General features: G+C 57.3%; 1 protein-coding gene across 12 annotated transcripts in view; it reads right to left on the bottom strand.

Moving 5' to 3' along the window:
- Positions 1–19,380, bottom strand: part of PPARA (peroxisome proliferator activated receptor alpha) — a 45,594-nt gene extending 26,214 nt beyond the window's left edge. The window contains exons 1-3 of one of the 12 annotated variants that reach the window (XM_053919728.1): positions 18,749–18,942; positions 17,517–17,667; positions 11,660–12,530 (exon numbers count right to left, since the gene is read on the bottom strand). Coding sequence is in view for 2 of the 12 variants with exons in the window: in XM_045186787.3 (XP_045042722.1) it covers positions 17,517–17,667; positions 18,253–18,594 (493 nt within the window). In the remaining 10 variants the exon portion in view is untranslated. Of the gene's footprint in view, positions 1–11,659; positions 12,531–17,516; positions 17,668–18,252; positions 18,724–18,748; positions 18,943–19,167 lie in introns of those variants that run through there. The other 11 variants (XM_053919726.1, XM_045186792.2, XM_053919725.2 and 8 more) reach the window with 11 other exon arrangements.
- Between the last annotated feature and the right edge of the window lie 218 nt (positions 19,381–19,598).

Genomic DNA, 19,598 nt, shown 5'->3' with positions numbered 1-19,598 from the left:
GATCGGCGAATCACAGACAGAAAGTAGACTGGGGTCAGCCGGGGCAGGGGGTGGGGCGCAGGCCACGGGTGTGTGGCTGCTTGCAGGGGTGACAAAAATGCCCTGAAATTAGGCTGCGGCCGTGGCTGCACAGCGGCCACGTCCGTGCACTGTAAGCCAGCGTGGTGGGCTGCCGACCACGTTGCCGCCAACATAGTTAAAACAAGACCAGAAAACCGCACAGCAGTGTGCCCGGCAGCTGTGTCCGTGACGACCCCAAACTGGAAACATGCCCGGCCTCCTCCGGCGGAGCGGGCCGGGGGTGGGCCCACAGACTCGGAGCGCCCGGCCCGGGCAACGCTGCGCAGCCAGGAGAGGCGATTGGTGGCGCTCACGGAAGTCACGCTGCGTGCAACAGGCCGATCCCCGAAGGGCCTCACGATGTGGTTCAGTATGTAACTTCAGAGTGAAGAAGTGATAGAAACAGAGATCAGGCGGCCAGGGATGAGCAAGGGCTGGGTCTGAGGGGCGGGGATCCATGCAGCTGTGCACGGGCTGCCTGGGGGGTCCCTGCGTGACGAAATGACATTGCAGTAGGTTGTGCAAGACGTCACCTCGCAGGGAGGCCGGGCAAAGCGAACGAACGGGGGCATCCCTGCATGATTTCTGCGTGGGAACGGACAATGGAACCTCCAAACCGGAAAAGCCCAATCTAAAAAAGCACCCAAAGGCAGGCCAGTTAGGGGTGCTGTTTTAGAGTAGAGGAGCTTTTACTCACGTTTCCGGAACTCAAACGTGGTTATAAATGTAGCTGGGACGCACACGGTAGACACTGCCTCTTCTGCTTAGCTGTTTGCTTTTGGACTCTTTATTTGTGAGTAATTTCACTTGCAGAAAGTTCACGTACACACAATAGTGCAAAGCACCCCGTCAGCCCGTTACCCACGCTCACTTGCAGTGAATGTTCTACCCACGGGCCTTCCTCGCCATTTGCTCTTCTTTGTAGGAGGAAAGTAGGCAGACAGCCGCAGTGTGTGCGTGTGCGTGTGTGCGAGATAAGGACATTCTCACAACCATCGCAGCCCCCTTATCGAGTCCAGCTAATGTAACAGACACACGGTATCTGTGACTCGTACTCCAGCTTTGTCACTTGACCCAGTCATGTGCTTGACAGCACGGGGTCCTGGCCCAGGTCCGAAGTTTGCTGTCGTTTCTCCCGTCATCCGAGACTGCCCGGGAGGGCCTGCCGGCATTGCTGCCTCGGTAGCTTGTGTCTCGGGAGGAACCTGCCCAGAAGAACCGACACTTCGAACCCCTGACTCCAGCCCCTGAGGCGGGTCCTTCAGGGGCTCGAATGCTCCGTCCAACTCTCAGGCCCTCCCTCTGTCCCGGTGCCAGCAGAACCAGCCCACGCTTCCTGCTGGGAGCCAGAGCGTCCCCAGGCTACACAGCCTCAATTCCTGTTCACCCCGACCAACCCACGAAAGAAACCCGAACACCTGGTGACACCGACGAACCCCACATAAGCAGGGAGAAAACGAACCGGGACAAAATCTGCCTGGCCCTGAGGACCAGCGGCTCGCCGCCACGCAAACATCCAGTGCACGTCCCTAAGGATAAAACCTGGGGACTTCGGCCGCAGCCACTCTGCTTGTGAACATGCCGTGCTGAAGGAGCAGGGCGGAGGCAGCTCGCCGAAGGGAACAGAGCGGCCTGTTTAAGAAAAACATGAACTTGCTGCTATGAAGGACAGCTCTGCATGGGAATAAGAGAAGCGGGGACCCAGCAGGGTCAGTCACAGGAACCAGGGCCAGGGGTTGGAGGACGGTTTCTGGGGGAACTGACTTATGCTTCCGCTGGGCTGGACGCAGGCTAGCCACGCAGCCACCTGGGTACTAAGAGAGCAAGCACATCGAGGGTGGGACAGATGTCAACATGCCTCGCACCCAACACGCCCCGAGGTGACCTTGGTCTTTTGTGTCTGGACAGAGTTACAGCTTAAAGTCCTTTGGGCGGACTGGTCTGCTTGTTTTGAATGCATCTCTTTCCCTCCTAAATCACTTGCATCCAGCCCATCCCCACCCTGGCCCACGCATCCCTCCTGCTCCTAGATGCCCGGGACAGCCTCCTCACCGGCCCCTTGCCGGCTCTCTCCCCAGGTACAGCCTGAAGGACAGCCCTGGTCACTCCAGCCCCTCCTGAGGGACCTCTCTGAGAAACCTCAGTGCCAGACACCTGGATTTGCAGGTAAGGAAACAGACCAAGGATCAACACCGTCCAAGGTCACGCGGCCACTCAAAGACCAAGCTGGACCCAAAATCAGTTTCCCTGCCCCGCCCTGGGCAGCGCCCGGTTCTCCTGCCACACCCCCTTGCCTGCCCCAGCTGCACACCGACAAGCCCGTTCGCCTGGTGACGCCCTGCAACTTCTGTCCCTAACCCCTGATGACAGCCAGTGGGAGACGGCACCTGAGTCCAAGGCTGTCCCAGCCCCGCTGAGAACCCTCCTTCGCAGGGCTGCTTCCACAGAGAGGGTACCAGAGCCCTGCCACACCCTCCAGGCCCTCCACCCCTCTCTGGGACATTCCTCCATCATGGTCCCTCCTGCTCCTCCCAGGGACACTCCCATCCTCCCCATCCTCCGGTCACTGGGCCCCTCCTGCCTTCCGGCCCTCCTCGAGGGCCACTTTCTCGCAAGCCTCCCCTCCCTCCCCAGTGCTCCTGACTGGCTCACCCACCGACGCAGGCCTCCCCCTCAATTATGTCTTCTCACACAGAGGTCCCCAGCCTTTTTGGCACCAGGGACCAGTTTTGTGGAAGACAATTTTTCCACGGACCTGGGTGGGGGGATGGTTTCAGATGATTCAAGCACGTTACTTCAAGTTCACCTCCTGCTGTGGAGGATGGTTCCTAATGGGCCCGGACTGGTTCTGGCCCACAGCTCGGAGGTTGGGGACCCTTCTTCTGACACACCAACCATGCCCTTGGTCCCCCCACCAGTGTGCCAGCTCTGCCAGAAAGGGGTCCTGTGCTTAGGAAGATGCCTGGCCCTGAGCGGGAGCTTGCCAAGACCTGATGAGGCTGACAGTGAGTGAGCCATCTTCTCTACTGCGCTGGGCAGGCAGACCCTGTGTTCTGGCCAAAATAGATGGCTCCGCGTTCACCAACAGCATTCGCCAACGGCACCCCATGCCCTGCAGCCTCCAGACCTTATCCTGTTCCTGTGCCGGGAATGCCTGTCGTTCCTGCACATTTAAGGGCGAGTTCAAGTACCACTTCCTCCCAGAAGCCTTCCCAGACCCACCCACGGGGAAGGACCTGGTCCATCCTCTGTGTCCCCACAGGTCCACTGGCAGCTTTTCTGCCCACCGGTCTGTACCTCCGTAGCCCCAGAATCCACGGTGGCCACCTTCCTCTCCACACGAGGCAAGTGTCCAGGGAATATTCACCGAATGAGTCTAACACCAGCGACACATTTTGAACATCATTCCCTTTCTCACCAAACCCCCTCTCATATAATTTCCATTAACGAGCCTAGGAAAGAGCCCATAGAGAGGATACACCAGTGTCCAGAGGGAGAAGGCCGGGTGTGCAACCAAGGTGTTTCTAAAGAAACGAGAGTGAGTGCAATTAAAGTGACAGAATGCAAAGGGAAGAGAAAACACCTGTTTAAGGAAAACATGGAAACTGCTGCTACCGGGTTCCGGAAGTACATCCGAAGACATTCCGGGAGGGGGCGCATTTAGGGGCTCCAGGGCCACTGACAGCAGCTGTGATGTCCTGAGCGTCCCCATGGTTCGCTCGATCGTGTCCTTGCGTGGGATGCCAGGGTCCCCCTGTGGCACACGAGGCCTGTGGACAGAGGGCAGTCCTGACCTGTCTCTTCTGAGGGCACCACATAGCCCTCCAGTTACAATATCTGGGCTCCGTTTAATTCCTCTCAATAACGCGATCAGGTTTCTGAGTAGGAGGTGCAAACCTCCTCTACAGTTACTCTGAGGTTAAAACTGCATGATTTTACACTCAATCTCAGCCCTGGCTGGTGTGGCTCAGTGGACTGAGCGCCGGCCTTCACAACAAAGGGCGCTGGTTCGATCCTCAGTCAGGACACATGCCTGGGTTGCAGGCCAGGTCCCCAGTAGCCCAGGTACATGAGAGGCAGCCACACATCGATGTTTTCCTCCTTCTCTTTCTCCCTCCCTTCCCCTCTCTAAAAGTAAATAAATAAAATTCTTTTTTTAAAAAACCTTATTTTTTAATGATGAGACTATTATTTAGAGACGTTTTAGGTTTACCTAAAACTTGGGGAGAAAGGACGAAGAGGCCCTGTGAACGTCCTCACCGCACCGCCCCCCCCCACGGTTTTCCTATTCCCAACACCCTGGGCCAGTGTGGGCACCCGTTGCCCCTGACGAGCCAGCACCAGCATGCTGCTATTAGCCAAGTCCACGCTTCACCGCAGAGTCCCCTCTTGGTGTCGTGTGCTCTCGGGGTCTGGACAAGGTGCAACGACACGTGTCCATCACACAGAGTCTTGCGGCCTGAAGTCCTGTGGCCCACTGTCCCTCCCTCCCTGCAGCCCCGGCACCACTGATCTTCTGTCCCCACAGACTGGCCTTTTCCCGATTGGGACAGAGCTGGGACGAGACGGTGTGCAGCCTTCCCAGGCTGGCCTCTTTCCGGTCCATGACGCTTTTTGATAACGGTGTCAGGATGGCATTTGCCAAAATGTTATCCTGAGTGGCTGTACGGTTCACAGGTCCTGCTGCCCCACACCCTCAGCTGCACGCAGTCCCGTTTCAGCCTGAGCCATCCTGCTGGGCGGGCTAATGGGGGCATCTGCTGCCACGAACGTGCCTCTTCCTAATGACGAGTGATGGGGACCGTCTCTTCATGTGCTCCCTGCCACACAACGTGCTTTGCTGAGGAGTTTACCCAGGCAGTTGGCCCATTTTTGCTTTCATTTGTAATTGGGTGTGTTCTTCTTAACAATTTTTACAATTTTCAATCCTCACCGAAGGATATACTTACTCATTTTAGAGAAAGAAGAAGAGGGGGGAGAGAGAAAGACTTCAGTGTGAAGAAGAAGCATCGATCAGCTGCCTCCTGTAGGTGCCCTGACAGGGAATCAAACCCACAACCCTTTTTGGTATATGGGACGATGCTCTGACCAACTAAGCCGCCCAGCCAGGGCACGCCTGCTTATTAAACTGTAAGAGTTCTGTATAGGCTCCAGATACAAGTCCTTTGTCGGATACATGTTTTGCAACTATTTTCTCTAAGCCTGTGGCTTCCCTTTTTATTTTCTTAAGTGTCTTTTGATGAGCAAGAGTTTATCGTTTTGATGAAGTACCACTTTCTTTTATAGTCCATGCTTTTTGAATCACGTATAAGAAACTTTTGCCAAACCCCAACTCACTAAGATTTCTTATACAGTTGTAACTCTTGCAATTAGGTCTACGACCCCCTGCAAGTTCAAGTTCTTCTTCTTCTTCTCCCGTATGCTTTGAGACGAGGCTGAGGTGCGTTCTTTTGCACATGGCTACCTGATTCCAGCACAGTTTGTTGAAGGGACTGCCTTTTCCCCCAATAGGTTCGTCACTTTGTTGAAAACCAATTGGCCAAATACATGAGGCCAATTTCTGGACTAGCTACCCCGTTCTGCTGGTCTGTCTGCTCTCACACGCCGCCACTGCCTCGGTCACCGTGGCTCTGTACTAACGCTGGCCGCCAGGCGTCGGAGCCCTCCAACTGTTCCTTTGAGAAGCTAATGTTTTGGCCGCATGCGAGCCCCCCTTCCCCACACAACTGTAGAGTCAGCTTGTCGGGTTCCACCACCAGGCACGTCGAGGTGCGACTCTGATTGCTCCGCAGCGGTCAACCGCCACGGGACGGGCCGGCAGCCCAAAGACTAGAGTCCTCTGCCTCCGGAGCAGGCACGATTTGCCGTGTGTCTGAGTCATGTGCCCTTTCTCTCCACGCCGTTTTGTAGATTTCTCTGCACGGGCCGCCCCCCAAGCACGTCCTGGGCACGGACGCTCCACCACTTTTAAATGTGACACGAGCCTGCATTCCTGGAAGAAACCCGACGTTCGGAGCCTCAAAGACGTCTTCTCACCCTCCTCTGGCTTCCACGGTGCCAGACGAGACTTCATCTCTGAATCGATGCTCCTTTGAAGTAACAGCTTTTTGTTTTTGTTTTTTGACCTTTTGCTTCTGTAAAGACTCTCTCTCTGTCTTTGCTCTTTCCAGCAGTTTTAGGGTAACGAGTCTAGGAATGGACTTTCTGTTTTTAATTCTGCTGAGTTCTTTCGGATTCTCGAACTTGTGATTTGATGTCACCAGGGCTGGAAAAACTTCGGCTGCTGTCTCTTCAAATACTGCTCGTGCCCCATGCTCTGTGCCTGGTGCCCGGCAGCCTCCGACCAACGCCAGGCGGAACTCCCCGCTGCGCACCCTGTGTCCCTGTGTCCTGTTCTTTAGTCTCGACGTGCGCCATTCAGGCATTGTCTTCTGACCTCTGCTACAACTCACCAACTCTCTCATCGGCTGTGTCTACCCTGCTCTCACATCTGTTTATAGTGTCATTTTGGTTTTTGCGTTTTTCAGTCTTATAGTTTCTACTGGATTTTTCAAGTCGGCGTCCTTTGTAAGGGTACGTGACACCCAGTGCACCTCCGAAATCCCCAGGCTTCTCTTCCGTCTCCTTACACACAGCACAGGAGGGTATTTGACGGCTGTGTCCTACAGGCCTCAGACTCGGAGTCACGACGGTCCCTTTCTATCCCCTGTCATTTCTGCTGGCCCACGAGGCCATCTCGCCTCAGAGGCTGGGCTGGCGGGCCTGTGTGTGCTCACCGCCCAGTCCTGGTGCGCATGGCGGTGCCAGACCACGCGAAGCAGAACCCGTGCCACGTGATGCCGCTAACGGTAAAAATCACAGCGGTTCCGTGCCCTCGAAACATTTTTGTCAAAACACGGAAAACTCTCTCATTACCTGTTGTAAGTAAACAGGGAAATAAACAACATAGTAAAACTGATGCTCACTTAGTACACTGTAATGAAAATGTTGGACACGCTAAAAATTAAAACTGTTTTATTGTCTTGGAAGAAGCTTGCTCTCTCCTTGAACTACGTACGACGGAGCGACCATCTCTGCCACGCGTTAGCCAGTCGGCAAGCTCCTTTGTAGGCTGTGGTCCGCTGCCAGCTTGGTCTCCTCCTCTGCACGGTGGACATCACGGAGCACCTTAGCACCCTGTGCTGTGAACCACGCGTTTTGCTGGGGTCACTTCCTCCAGGCCACCTTCATGGTTTCAGCTCGAAAACTTCCCCCGTTCGCTGATGGTCACTTCGGCTAAGTCCCTCGGCTGCCGGGCCAGCGTCTCCGGGATGGCGGCAAAGCCCATGTTCCCACGGGCGGCTATTTTTCCTATGACTCCATTTATGTTTGATTCACATTCTGGCTTCCGGCCTTGTCGTTTTTCATGTATTTCCGGCATTTTCGTCTTCATTGGCCAATTGCCCTTTCGCTTGCCCATTTCTATGAAATGTCACGGGGGGTCTTTCCCGGGAGACGAGGAGGAAGCACGAAGACACGGTTTACGGTGCGTGAATGAATGACGGAGGTGCAGGGACCAACCACAGGCGGATTCTGAGAGGCGCAACATGACTGGCCACTTTCCTAGGCACGTCTGTTCTCTGTGCGGTGCCACCTGTGGACGCGAGCACCGGCGCGGGGACTCCACAGCACAGAGTTCACACAACCGCTCCCAGGGGCCGAGGTGTGGGCCGTGGCGTTGGGGGGCTGGCGTTGCTATTGAACTTACCGCGGTGGTTAGTAACACTTGTGCATCGGAGAACTGACAACGTGAGGACTGCCTGTGTTTGAGAGTTTGCGCCTAGAAACAGAGGCCGAGTGGGACGCTCCCGCTCCTCCAGAGAGATGCATCTGCTTCTGCCGGGCGTCGGGGGTCCCAGCCACCTGGGGCCACCTTAATCCCACCACAGGACCAAGATGTCCGGGCTTCGGTCCTCGAGTGGCTGGTCAGTCCCCAGACCACCTGTATATCTGTATTCCTCCAGGGGCAGCTTTTTGAGGTTCCAACCCAAAGTTTGAGACGGTTACCAGGGTCTTCCCTTCTTAAAGGTTTTCCATCCCAAATGTTGGTCCTTGGCCCCACAGAAGTGCTCCTTAGGTTCTTAACGGCTTCGTCCCCGGGGTGCTGCTTTGGCCCCAAATGTCACACGTCCATCACCTTCAGACCTCAGTCTGGGGACTGTCCGCCCCCCGTGAGCTCCCCAGCGACGCGGCATTTGGAAGATTTTCTCCATCTGTTCAAGCTGACTTCCAAATTACGTACGAAGCCGTTATCAGAGACGGGGGCCCCCCCTGTTCACGTGTTGAAACTGCTAAGCTCACAAACATTTTTCAGCTCTGCCGTTGTAACGGCTGGTTTTCTCTTTACTTTTTACTTCCTACACAGAAGAGCGAAACAGAAACACAGCCGTACTCTCTGGTAACACCCATGGCCCGGACTACAGGGAACCCGCTGCCACTTTAAGGTTCTCATCCCTCCATCAGGTGTTCTGCCTGTTCAGGCGCTATCCCTCCGACTACAACCTGCGAGTAAAATTCTAGACCAGAAAGGCTGTCTAGTCACAAAGCCCAAGGGCACAGGTGACTGAGTAGCGAGAAGGCTGTTCCTGCAACAGGTTTTAGTGCTGCCTGTGCGGGGCCAGGTTGCAGCCACTTTGGGCCCAGGAATGAAGTCAACAGACAAACAGGCCTGTCCCCATGGAGCTGGAACGCCAGGTGGGGAGACGGAGAACGAACCACCAGGAGCACACCTACAGGTTAGCTGGAGACAGCGCAGGGGAGGGGCTGCCAGGGAGGGCCGCCATGTGGAGAGTGAGAACAGAGGTGACATCCGTCCTTTCTATTAGTGGGGACAGGGAGCTAAGAGTCCCAGGGCCCAACAACCTCCTTGCCCTCTTGCCCCTCCCCCACTCATACCCTCAGCCACAGCCTCAGCAGGTTGTCACCTGGGGACCAGCCCCCCGGAGGGTGCAAGAAGCCGCCCGGCTCCACACCCTGTGCTGTTTCGTGCGTGTCACTGCTCTCAAACGTCTCCGCCCTGGTGGGGTTGGGATGGCCAGCATACCCCAGCGGCCTAACACCCTGGCAGCCCTGGTCGCAACTCGACACCTGATCTTATGCATCTGCCTTCCAGGTCACCCACACTGGAGCATGACTGGGACGTGCTGTGGTCTCAGTGTCCCACACCTCCCCGAGCAGGTGGCAGCTGCCAGTAGAACATGAGTGCCACACGGCAGGACCATGGTATGGTGCCTAAGGTGTCCGCGCTCCGCCTGGAGCCCACGGACATGTGACCTCACCTGGCAAAGAGGCTGTGCAGAAGCGATCGCAGGCCCCATAATGGGCTGACTTGTGTCTCCAGGGAGCTGTGCCTGCGTCTTATCCTCCGTATTGGAATAGGGTCTTTCAGGTGTCATTAGTTAAATGAGGTCATCCTGGAGGGGCCCCTTCGTCTTGTAGGACCGGTACCCACACAAAAAGGGGACATTCGGACACAGACACACACGCGGAGAGCTCCATGCGATGGCAGAGGCTGACAGAGGAGTGACGCTTCTACAGCCAGAGAATGCCGAGGTGACGGCCACCTCCAGAAGTTAGGAGCAGACAAGGAAGGGTCCCACCCCAAGTCTCAGTGGGCGCGTGGCCCTGCCCACACCCTCCCTTTGCATTTCTGGCCCTCACAGCTGCGAGACGATAGACTTCCACGGTTAAAGCCAGATGGTGGTGCGTTGTCCTGGCCACCCTGGGGCGCTGACACAGGCACGGGCCCCAGGAGGGGAGATGAGCCTGCCTCCCGCAGTGGGCCCGTCAAGTTGCCTGAGCCCGGTAAAGCAGAGAACTTTCTCCGGCGGCGACGAGGCAGATGAGGTCGGAGAGGCTCGGCGTGGAAGCAGGGCTCGGGCCACGCTGCTGTTTGGCGGCTGTCACGGAGGCCTGGGGGCACCCCAGCCGACAACGCTCCAGAACTCACAGACCGTGCGTCTAAAGAGGGTGCGTTTTACTGCACGGTTAGTAAAACTCCGCAAACCTCAAACCCGTCTTCCTCGCCTGGTTTTAAGGAAGCCCTGTCGGAAGGCGGCCCCGTGCCTGGAGCGGGGCAAGAGGTCGTGACAGGCGGTCAGCCTTATTCCTACCGGCCGCACCCAGGCCCAGGATGCCCCGGGCAGGACACAGCTGCCTCCCTCCCTCCCCGTCACCCCAGCCACAAAGCAAGAAGCCTGCCTGCCCCCGAAGGCCTGGACGTGCCTCACTGTCTGTTATCTGGGAAGCAGCTGGTCTAGGGAACAGGTCGCCTCCCGCACATCCGTCAAACCGAACAGCGTCGAGCGGAGGGCACGCACCAGCCAGCCTGCCTTGCAGAGCCGTCATCGCAGGTGCCCGGCTGACGCTGACGCCGACACCGGGGCCCACCTGCGTCCCAGAGGGAGCGATCCGATCGCGACAGAGGGCAGGCAGCCCTGTGACTGTGTGTGCTGTGCTCGTCGCGTGTACAACTGGAGTTAGCCTTCACCTCAGACTTAATTCCGCTGACCTAAGTGGGTCAAAGGGATTTCACACAGGCACTTAATGTCCTTAAGACAATAATCGGGACTCAACTGGGGCCTGAAATTTCTTGTGTAATTTTTGTTCACTCTTTCCTCTCTCCCAACATGGTTCCTTTAGTGAAAAGAAATTCTGAATTTAAAGACAAACATGAACGGAGCCGCGCGCCCAGGTCACTGCTAAAATGCGGTGCCCGCCCGCCCGCCACGCCGGCTCCGAGGCTCGGACCAGCCACTCACAGTGCCGCCTGTCCGCTCAGCCCAAGAGCCACGCGCCTCGTGTTCTCAGCACTTCGCGCCGGCAGGCGACTGCGGCTGCCTCCACTGCTTTCCCGCACCCAGAACACTGCCTGGCCCGCACAGTAGGTGCTCAGGGAGGACGTGCCAAATAAATGAATGGGCTCTGGTATAAATGACCGGAGAATTCCGCGGACAATGGTCGCAGCAAAGGCAGCACAACCAGAGGACAGTCAGAGAGATTCAGACTGCCAGAGTGCTGGTCTCTGAGGGACAAGATCCTGCACCCAGTCTGGGGCAGGATCAAGGAAGGCTTCATGAAGGAGGTGGCGTTTGATTAAGCCTCAAAGGAAACTCAAACAGAGGATGGGCCAGCAGGAGCTGCAGGTCACAGCCAAGGGTGAGCCAGGCAGCGATGGCTTCCAACCCTCAACCTCCAGGGTTTGTGACGCACAGGGAGAGGGCTGGCAGGCAGCCGCCACACGAACAGACACAGCACACCCGCGTTTTAGGTGAAAAGCACCGAGGGTTGAGTGTTTGCCTCGGAGGTCTGGCCCGGGCAGGCAGTTTGGGAGGTCTCCCTAAGAAAATGGCTTTAGGCTGAGATCTCAAGGGTAGAGCTTGTGGGGGCGACAAGGGGACAGGGTTCGGGGGTCAGGGTTCGGGAGTGTCGGCGGCTCCAGAAAGAACAGCGGTGCCTGAGATTCAGGGTCACGTGTGCCCATCCCCACAGGCGCCAGGAAGTGAGGGCAGATGGGTTCACATTAAGGCCAGGAGTTCACAACGAGCAAAGAAACACCTACAGGCTTCTCAGGATGTGCCAGGTGCAACCTCAGAGAGCACGGCATCCTCCCGGCTTGAAGGTGAGGAAACGGAGGCGCAGGCCAGACAGAGGAGCGGTCCACCGCCCGTGTTCGGCCTCCCGGGCGCCAGCGGGAAGCCACTCCCTGGACCAGGAGGAGGACCCGGGTCGGGGCGGGAAAACCCTGGGCGGCTCAGAGCCAGACAGGCTAGTGTGAGCCTCTCAGAGGGTCAGGTGACGTCAGGAACGTCAGGTGAGGTCATAACAATGGTGGCCAAGAAGAGTAGGGGCCTCTAGAGAGGTAACCAGGCCGGCTGGATCCAGCCCCATGGAGATCTAATGCTGGCAGAGGGAGGGGACAGCAAGGGGCTCTGGGGACAGTTCACAAGGGAGTGCCTGCCTCCCAGCAACTTCACAGGACGGCAGCTGTCTCGGCACAACAGGTGAAGGGCTGGAGGCCCGGCTTCCCCTCTCTTAAAACTGACGCCTCCCCTGAGCTGTACGTTGAGCTGCTTGCCCTTGTCTTTCAGAGGGTTCACGCTCAGGGACCACCAGCTGTGGCGTGGCAGCTGGGCGTGCAGCTTCCCGAAACACCTTCTGGAGGAGAACTGCTCGTCCCACTCGAAAGCCCACAGCTGAGTCCGACCGCTCCATACGGGGTGACTGAGCGTTTCCTAGGTATGGGGCCTTGTCATCTGTCCATGAGTCAGCCATGGGTGTATGGGCTTTTTTCCCTTCTAGATTCTTCTTTCCCGTAAGTCTGGTGCCTCTGTTGGTACTGGAGATCGTCGGCTGCCCTTGACTGTGGTTAAATATTCACTTTCACTTAGACTTCTGACCCAGACATTGAAAGCTAACTTTGTGAGAGCCATCTAAGTAAAGAATCAGAGCAGGGAAAAAATGTCAGTAATTTCCCATTTCCGGAGCGGAGAAAAACACCAGTTTTCTCCTCTCGGAGTATATGCAGGGCCCGGAACTTTGAAAGAACCACACCGCTCACATGGCACGCTTTCCTCCCGTCCCCACCGCTGCCACCTGGCTCAGCACACCGGAGAGGCATCCCTACGTCCTGCCTCGTGGCTGACAGTGATGAGCTCCGGTGACCCGGCTGCTCGGGGGGCACGGCAGCCCCGACTCTCACCTCTCTCAGACTCCCGCCCCCATACTGGCCAGCACGTGCACCGTCGCCCCACCTTCTCCCCAGTTCTAGAACCTTCTTCCTCTGAAATGGACAAACACTCTGGGCCCCAACGTGCCTGCCCCCACGTCCTCTCGTTGTCACTTGTCAGCAAGTTCTCTTCACCTGTTTGCTCGGTCTTTTCTCTCACGGACGCGCAGCCTCAGATGCATTTCCCTCCCCGAGTGATGCTTCGCCTTCTTCGTGCCTCGTATTTTCTCAGCCTCCTCCCAGGCTCTCGCCCCGTTAAGCTCTCACTGTCGACATCTTTGCACAATTAAACTTAAAAAAAAATTCTTGTCTCTTTGCGGAGCCCTCACTGGAAACGGCGGGTTGGGCGCGCGGTTACGATTGGAGAACCACAGCAGTAGAACGCCTTCCTTTCCAGGAAGTGCTCTCTCTCCACAGTGAGTTTTGCCAAGGAAGGGAGCGAAGGGTGGGGGGGGTGTTTCTGCAGGTCTCTGCACCCTGGCCCGCCTGCTGTGGGCCACCGGCGGGTGGACTGATGCTCCTGAGCTAGGTTTGGTGACAGCCTGTCGTGGTTTCAAAGTGGAAGGAAAGACGGCCATACTCGAGCAAAACCCTCCCCCATGACCCCTGAAATCCAAGGCTGCCGTAAATACATGAGACGCTGCCATTCATTTCTAGCGTTGGCTCTACGTAAAGCCAAGTTCCCGTTGCTCTGAACGGTTTTCCTTTTAAACACCATTCCCACGAGCTCCATGCCCCGGGGCAGAGACAGACAACCAGAAATAGGAATGGACGGTGAACGAGACGCTAGCCCACGGCCCAGAAAATGAGCTAAACCGAGCCTGCAGGCGAGACTTCATCCAGCGCGCTCGGAGTCCTAGACAGAGGGAAGCACAGTCCCGGAGCTGGCCACCTCCCCGATGTCACCTGTCCAAAATGACAGCTGCCGGAAAACGCCCCTAATAATTCTCTGGATTAAAAAAACAAACCCATTTAATGTATGGGTCACAGAAGAAAACTCAGATCATCGAGCTGTGACTGTCACTCGATCCCACAATCCTGTCCCTGACGAGCCGCGTGGCTTACGTGTGAATGAGCATTTACACGCTCGCGTAAGGCTGACAACTAACTCATCAGAATGTGTTGCAAAGGGACGCGCCCACATGTCACTCTCTAAATAACTGAGTCTCTCCCTGGGGCTTGGCAACCCATCACTTCGGTGTAGTTATCACATAACCACAGACTCATTCGTTACAAGTGTGGCTGCGAGGAAACCTGGGGCCTCGCTCACACTTAAAAATGGGAAAAGGGGGAGCTACCCGGTGCCGTTTCCTTAACTACAACTTCAAACCATTCCAAGGAAGCTTCGTGCCCTGCCTCTGCTCTCCTAACTCTCCCAGTTCCCGGGGATGCTTCGCCAAAGGTGTCCTCGCAGCGTCCAAGTTCAGGGTGTGAAGCAAGCGGACTGGCATAGAAACCACCGTCCCTCTTGGTGTGCAAGTCTCTTGAAACAGGGCGAAATGAGAGCAGGCAGTGAGTGGCTGAGACATGGAGATATCGATCCGGGTGCTGTCCTTCCTCCCGGGCGGGCCTTATCTCCGCCGCTGGCAGCCCGGCAGGACCCTTGCCCTGCTCAACACGAGCACTGCCAACTCTCAACGGCCAAAACACGCCCTTCCCTCCTGGGTCGGTAGTTTGCAACTTGAATCCATAATCTTACAGAAAGAGCATTTTATTAGATTCTCGGGCCATCTCATGAAAAATCTATTAAATGCACAATACGCCCCGAACCTAGTGATAATTATGCACAGACTTGTTTCGTTACGACATCGGTGCGCTGGGCCACCTACAGACGTCCAGCACGCCGGGCAGGGCACCCCGTCCTCATGGAGGACGGGGCTCTCTCTCTCTGAGGGACCACGGGACCACAGGAGCTGAGAGAGGCCAAGGGGGCATCCTCCTGCCGTGGGTAGGCCTGCGGTCTGTACTTCCAGCGCCCCGCCAGCTGCCACCCACATTTGAGAAGTGCAGAAAACAGAGGCCCGTCAATAAATACTTGCTGAATTCAATTCTGTTCCACAAACACTTAGAAGCACCTACTCCATGCACAGGACCAGCTGGGCAAAAATGAGCGAAACTACTTTGTTCTGAGCGAGCTCGACCCTGTGTGAGGTTAGTTAGACGAACGGGGGACCGTGGTGCAGAGCAGCACCTGGGACCAGCCGGGGGAGGCTGTGCCCAAGCCCGGGAAGTCTTTGGGACGAGGGGCAGTGCTTCGCATGACCTGGTGTACCAGAGACACCGGAGTAAGTGCCAACACCAGACGCGTGGCCACTGAGACCCGAGGGCTTCCCCACCTTCAGAGAAAACCCCAACCACTCACGATGGTTCGGTTCTGACTGGTAGAATTGTTATTTACCTATTCAAAAGTGGAAAAAACCTGTCCATCTGGCGGGATGTGTGTTCCTTTCAGGAAGCCTTTGAAAAATCATACAATGGTCAGACTGAAAATAATGAAGGTGTCAGACGTGGCCAGGTGAGAGGGGCAGGCAGGTGGCACGAGGCTTCTTTCTAAGACGACTCCTGGGCTGCCCACGGGTTTTCACATTTTACGAAAATCCCAACCTAAGACAGGACTATTGAGCCCCCAACCCTCCTGAGAGAGGGAATGAATGGGAAATCCTTTTTCTGGAGGGCAGATGGCAGTTTGGAGAGGGGGCCCAGGACCCCCGGCCTGGCGGGCAGCACCCAGGGGACAACGGGAATCCTGGCATCATCCACTTGCCGACCGCTTCCCTGATGCGAACCACAATTTTCAGACCCGTTTTCTTGTACCATAAGCTGCCCTCCAAACAAATGCAGCTCAGCCACAAGAACAACTATGCGGGCCTGACCCGGCGGGGAGGTGATTCCTCCACGCGACGCTGGCATGAAATACTCTGGAAGCAAACACTGAACACAGCTTCAGATCACGAGCACATCGGATACGCAGTGTCTGTGACTCACAGAGCAGGCTGGGAAATCTGCATGCGCGCGACCTCCCCACACGCACCTCACTGCCTGCACCCCGACAGAAACACCGGGGAGAAGGGAGGAGCGCTTTAGATACCGCCTGGCGGGACATCGGGGCTCCTCCTGTTCGGTTCCTACCTTAAAACTACCTGGCACCAGGCTGGACATTAAAATTCTTTGCCTAGCTTCCCTGGCCACCTGGCCTTAGAGGAGAGCTGGCTGGTTCTTGGTAATCCGTACGGCAGAAACAACAGATACAGCAAACATCCACCCTACAGACAGAAACTATGCCTTTAGTTGACACAGCTATGAAACATTTAAGACTGACTCCCTACCATGCCCCCGAAAGGCAAAAATAAAAACAGAGGCCTTCAACTTCCAAATGAGCAGGAATTACTCTGCAGGCCGCACCCTCTCGCTGCACTGCTACACATGGGCAGTGTAAACACGCAACCCACAACCACCTGGAGGGGAAGACCCCCGGCCCAGCAGCTATTCAGAACAGAGCCTCACACGCAGAGGCTGCGAGACAGGACGAGGGCAGAGAATCTGGAGTGTGCAAAATCCGTTAACACGAAGCAAAGAAACACTTTAATTCAAATGTTTAAAAAGACCACTTAAAGAGCATTGACTGTAAAACAGAGTCTCGCCAACGGCATGCCAGAAAAGAGCAAACTATTATGGCCAAATCAGTTTCCCTTCTGCACTCCCAGCTCCATCTTTTCAGATGACGAAGAGAATCTTGACCTTTCTGTTTTACATTCTGGTATAAAAATTGGCTTCCTGAGCAGATCCACGGTTGCCTTGCTCAATGGCAGCCGCTCCATAAATATTTACAGAATGAATAAACTTAAAAACATAAGTTTGTATGTATCCATACCTATGGGTTGGCTGTGTACTAAATCGAAACACAATGGAATAGTATATAGACATCTGAACTGGTGAAACACAAATCCACTCACAGAGAAACATTTTTCCTGACCTAATAGTTAATGCAGATCACAAACCAGTTTACGTAGAAGAAACACGCTTGTCCTTTCTGTCCTCTCTCACGCACACACGCGATGCTGAAAAATCTGTCTACGAGTTTGACAAACGACAGCTAGTAAAAAGAACTATTTATGATTATAGAATAACTCACTATATATCTAAAAGAGGAGTGAGAGAAGCCGTTTCTTCTACTCTCCATTAATTTGCTTTTGCTTCAAAGTCGTATGATTTGCCACGCTCACTGTCCGGCCCCTTGGGGACAGTGACCGGGCAATCGGTAGCATCCGGCCACTTCTCCAGGCCAGCCCTGTCCTAGCGGAGGGCAGTGCTCAGCCTGACCTACTATCTCAGCAAGCCACCTGCTTCACATTCACAGTGGCATTAAAACAGCCCGGTCCTTGTCAGCGTCTGGGACGGCAGTGACTGCTAGGGAATAACGTTTCTCACAGCTATCCTGCCTAGTTTTGAATGACATGGAACCAGCCGGCCACGAAGCCACGGAGTCCCTGGTCAAACTGACACAAGACAGTTTTCAGAACCTAAAAGGGCATCTACCCACATTCGCCTTACTTTCAAAGCACTAAAAATATATCCAACGTTGCACCACAAAGTAATCATTAACCCCCAAATGGCTAGTCTGCAGGACAACGGAAGTAAACACGTAAACATTTTGGCCTGGAAACGTTAGTCAATCAAACCTTCTATTTACCTGTAATGACAGCGTCTTGGTGCTGAGCTTGTCTTGCCACAAACTGTCGCTTCACAGAGGAGGCAGGGCCTTTAACTGGCCTTGGCAGTAAGAAGGTAAAGGAGGAAATGGTTACGATATGTCCTCTGGATTCTCCCCAGCGCTCCACCACCTTGGACAAGGAAAGTCACCGTGACCCCGCTTCTTCAAAGGCAGTGGTGTAGCAGGGTCGCTCCTGGGAACCCTGGGCCCCTCCCCATACCCATTCCCCCGCCACCTCTTCCCAAGCAGCCCTGGGATCTAGGGGACCCTTTGGTTTGGGGAGCGGGGCTGGATCTGGGGGGTGGACGCGCAGCTCCGGAGGAGCCAGAGCGCCCCGTGAAACCCAAGCCATTATACAACCACGGACTTTTCTTAGAAAGAACCTTGACATTTGGTGCACGCCGGCCCTCCTTTAAACTCAAAAAGGCGAGGAAAGCCCAGGCGTGCAGTTGTCCCCTGTTAGCGTGGGTGGGTGGGAAGCAGAACCGACCCTCCGGACTTTCGCCAAGCCACCACCCTGCGCCCTCCCCCACCCCCGGAGCCGCGCAGCCAGGGCCCGAGGAGCTGGGCGCGGACGCCACAGGGGCCGGGGGCTCGGGAAGGAGTCACGCGGCGGAGCCTGCCCTGAGCTCGCCCGGCCCGGTCCGGTCGTCCGCCTGCTCTCGGGCGCAAAGTCGGGCAGTTCCTCAAAGGTGCCCATTGGTTGTCAACTAACCCACCAGTGAGCTTTTCCTTTCGGACCGCAGCCGCCCCGCACGGGACCCTGACTGTCCGACTGTCGGGGCCTCCGGCTACCTAGCCCCGGGGACCCTAAGGCTTTCGGGAAACGCCCCCTCCCGTCAGTGACGCCCAAACTCCGCCGTTGCGAGGGGAGGGCACGCTGGCCGCCCCGCCTGGTGGGCCTTTCCTCCCGGGAAGCAACCAGACGACCAGTGCCTCTGAGGTCCCGGACTCGACCTCCGCGCAGCCCCCAGCCCCAGCAACAGCCGCGGACGCCTGGGCTCCGGGAAGGAGGCCGAGCAGGGGGCGGCCCCCTGGGCCCAGAGCTCCCCGGCATGAACCCGCGGCAAGTGCCCTCGGCCCGCGCCCCCGGGCCCCGCGCATGCGCCACCGGTCCCGGCCCCTCCCCCGTCCGCCGCCGCCGTGGGTCCCGAGGCCGGGGGGCCGCCAAGCCCGCAGAACCCCGCGCGCGCCCGTTCGTCCCCGAGCACCTGGGGCCGGTGCGTCGTCTGCTGGTCCGCCGGGCGAGCGCGCCGAGGGAGGCGGCACCGGACGGAGCTAGCGGCCGCCTCCGCCCCCGCCGCCCGCCGCCCCAGCCGTGGGGCCGCCGCGTCCCCAGCCCATGCCCGGCGCCGCCTCCCGCTCCAGTGCCAGCCGCACCCCCCGCGGCACGCGCCGCCCCTCGGCCTCCCAGCCCAGCGGGGCAGCGCGGGCCGTGGGCCCAAAAGCTCCGCCCCGAGGCCCCCCTCCGACCCCGACCCCGCCCCGGACCTCCGGACCCGCCCCCGGGCCCCCCAGCCGCGGCCCAAGGCGGGACACACCCCCCGGATGGCGGCGCCCGATTGGCTGCCCACCAGGCGGGGCGGGGCCGCTCTCTGCGGCTCCCTCCTCGTGCGGGTTGTGGCCTCACCGGTGGGGAAACTGAGGCGAGGGGAGAAGGCCTGCTAAGGTCACGGGGCGGGCGCGTACGGCGCCGCGATGGGACACCGCGTGCAGCTGAGCCTCGGCGCGCGCCCAGCCCCGCGCACCGGAAGGGGTAAAGTCCAGGCGCTGGTGGGCGCCGGGCTGCGGCGGGTGGGGGTTCCCGCTGGCGCCCGGGCGCGCCAGCGAGGCCCCCCTCCCCCACCCCGGCAGCCCGGCTCTTACTCCGTACGACGAGCTGGCCTAGGCACCGGGCGAGGCGCTGTGCCCTCGAGTTGCGGGGGTTCGCGGGGTGCCGGGCGGGCGGGGAAAGACCTTGTCCCCGGAACCCCAGGATGCACCAGTAGGAGAAAGGGAACGCGAGCTGGGAGCACGCGTCAACAGGTGGCGGAGATGCCGGCGCGGCGGGCCGGGTGCCGA

The sequence above is a fragment of the Desmodus rotundus genome, chromosome 3 (assembly GCF_022682495.2).
Source record: "Desmodus rotundus isolate HL8 chromosome 3, HLdesRot8A.1, whole genome shotgun sequence".
NCBI classification, from domain to species: Eukaryota; Metazoa; Chordata; class Mammalia; order Chiroptera; family Phyllostomidae; genus Desmodus; species Desmodus rotundus.
The sequence above is the reverse complement of the archived record's forward strand: the minus strand, read 5'-3'. Positions and strand labels throughout refer to the sequence as shown.